The sequence below is a fragment of the Limulus polyphemus genome, unplaced genomic scaffold (genome assembly GCF_000517525.1).
Source record: "Limulus polyphemus unplaced genomic scaffold, Limulus_polyphemus-2.1.2 Scaffold1918, whole genome shotgun sequence".
NCBI lineage: Eukaryota > Metazoa > Arthropoda > Merostomata > Xiphosura > Limulidae > Limulus > Limulus polyphemus.
In genome coordinates this window covers 144,460-145,606 of record NW_013667528.1, presented here as the reverse complement: position 1 = coordinate 145,606, position 1,147 = coordinate 144,460, and the positions used below count along the sequence as shown (strand labels likewise).

Genomic DNA, 1,147 nt, shown 5'->3' with positions numbered 1-1,147 from the left:
GTGTGAAATGAGACCAGGATTGCTTTTGTTTTGTACTGGTTCAGTACAGTGACTAAACCAGAATTTATTTTTTACAAAACAGAAAGAAAGAAATTTCATAAAATGAATAAGAGAAAAGAAAAATATCATGGTTTCTCCACATTAACATAATAACACATAACATATTTTGTGAATTTATTATTTTTTGTTATCAATTTACCAGAAAAATCAGGTTACAGAATTCTGCATTCAAAACATAAATATAAAAATCGAGAAGCTTAAAACTAATTTTTGCACAGAAAATGTGTCTTTTAATGGATTAATACAGAAAATAGGATACAGAGTGTTTCGGAATTAGAAGAGCATCACACTTATACCAAAGATTAAAACCTATTAGACATTTTTGTTTCATAAGTGAAAACAATTGAACAAGTAATAAAGAAAAAGGATTTCATGCAACTTTAGTTGTGTCTGTCATTTAGCTTTTTAGTTGATGACATGAAAGATTTAAACCTGGCTGGTTGGTTACTTCCAGACTCTAGTTATATTACCACATTCAAAATGGTTTCTACTAAACTTTCTTGTTGATTTATCTCTATTATATCAAGCCTATCAAACATCATGTGCACTTAAAATAAGCTGTCCTAAAAATACATCAGTGGTTATAATAATAATTTTGAGAAGTAATTAGTAGAATGTACACCAATACCATTAACAAAAAGAGCTCCAAGTCCTGTTTCACTTCCACCACTGTTCTGAGCAATACAAGAGTAGCTCCCTGAATCATCCTGCTGGACTTTTTTGATAGCAAGTGTAAAAGTCTCTTCTTCTTCATGCATAACTTTAATTCTTTCATTCTCCACCACCAATTTACCATCCTTATACCTAAAAGTATAGTGTTAACAATATCAGTAGCATAATGATGGAGACAATTTTCTGACCAACAGCTCTCACATCAGAAGTGTTGTTGCTAGGTGCTGATATATGGGGCCTGTGCCCCGATTCTATTTGACAGTACCCCAATTCACAAGTTGGTGCCGTTCAAAATCAGAACAGAACATCATGATCTATATCATACTGAAACACATAAAATTACACTGCCTACGGGCCCAAGTCCTAAATCTCTTAAGCACCTAGCAACACTACTGTCTCACACAGTTATGGATAT

General features: G+C 32.7%; 1 protein-coding gene across 1 annotated transcript in view; it reads right to left on the bottom strand.

Annotated features, from left to right (window-relative positions):
* The window catches only part of LOC106465351 (obscurin-like), a 128,553-nt gene that overhangs the window by 88,066 nt on the left and 39,340 nt on the right, over nucleotides 1-1,147 (bottom strand). Inside the window, exon 15 of the mRNA XM_022393222.1 lies at nucleotides 689-864. Within this exon, the coding sequence (XP_022248930.1) occupies nucleotides 689-864 (176 nt within the window). The remainder of the gene's footprint in view (nucleotides 1-688; nucleotides 865-1,147) is intronic.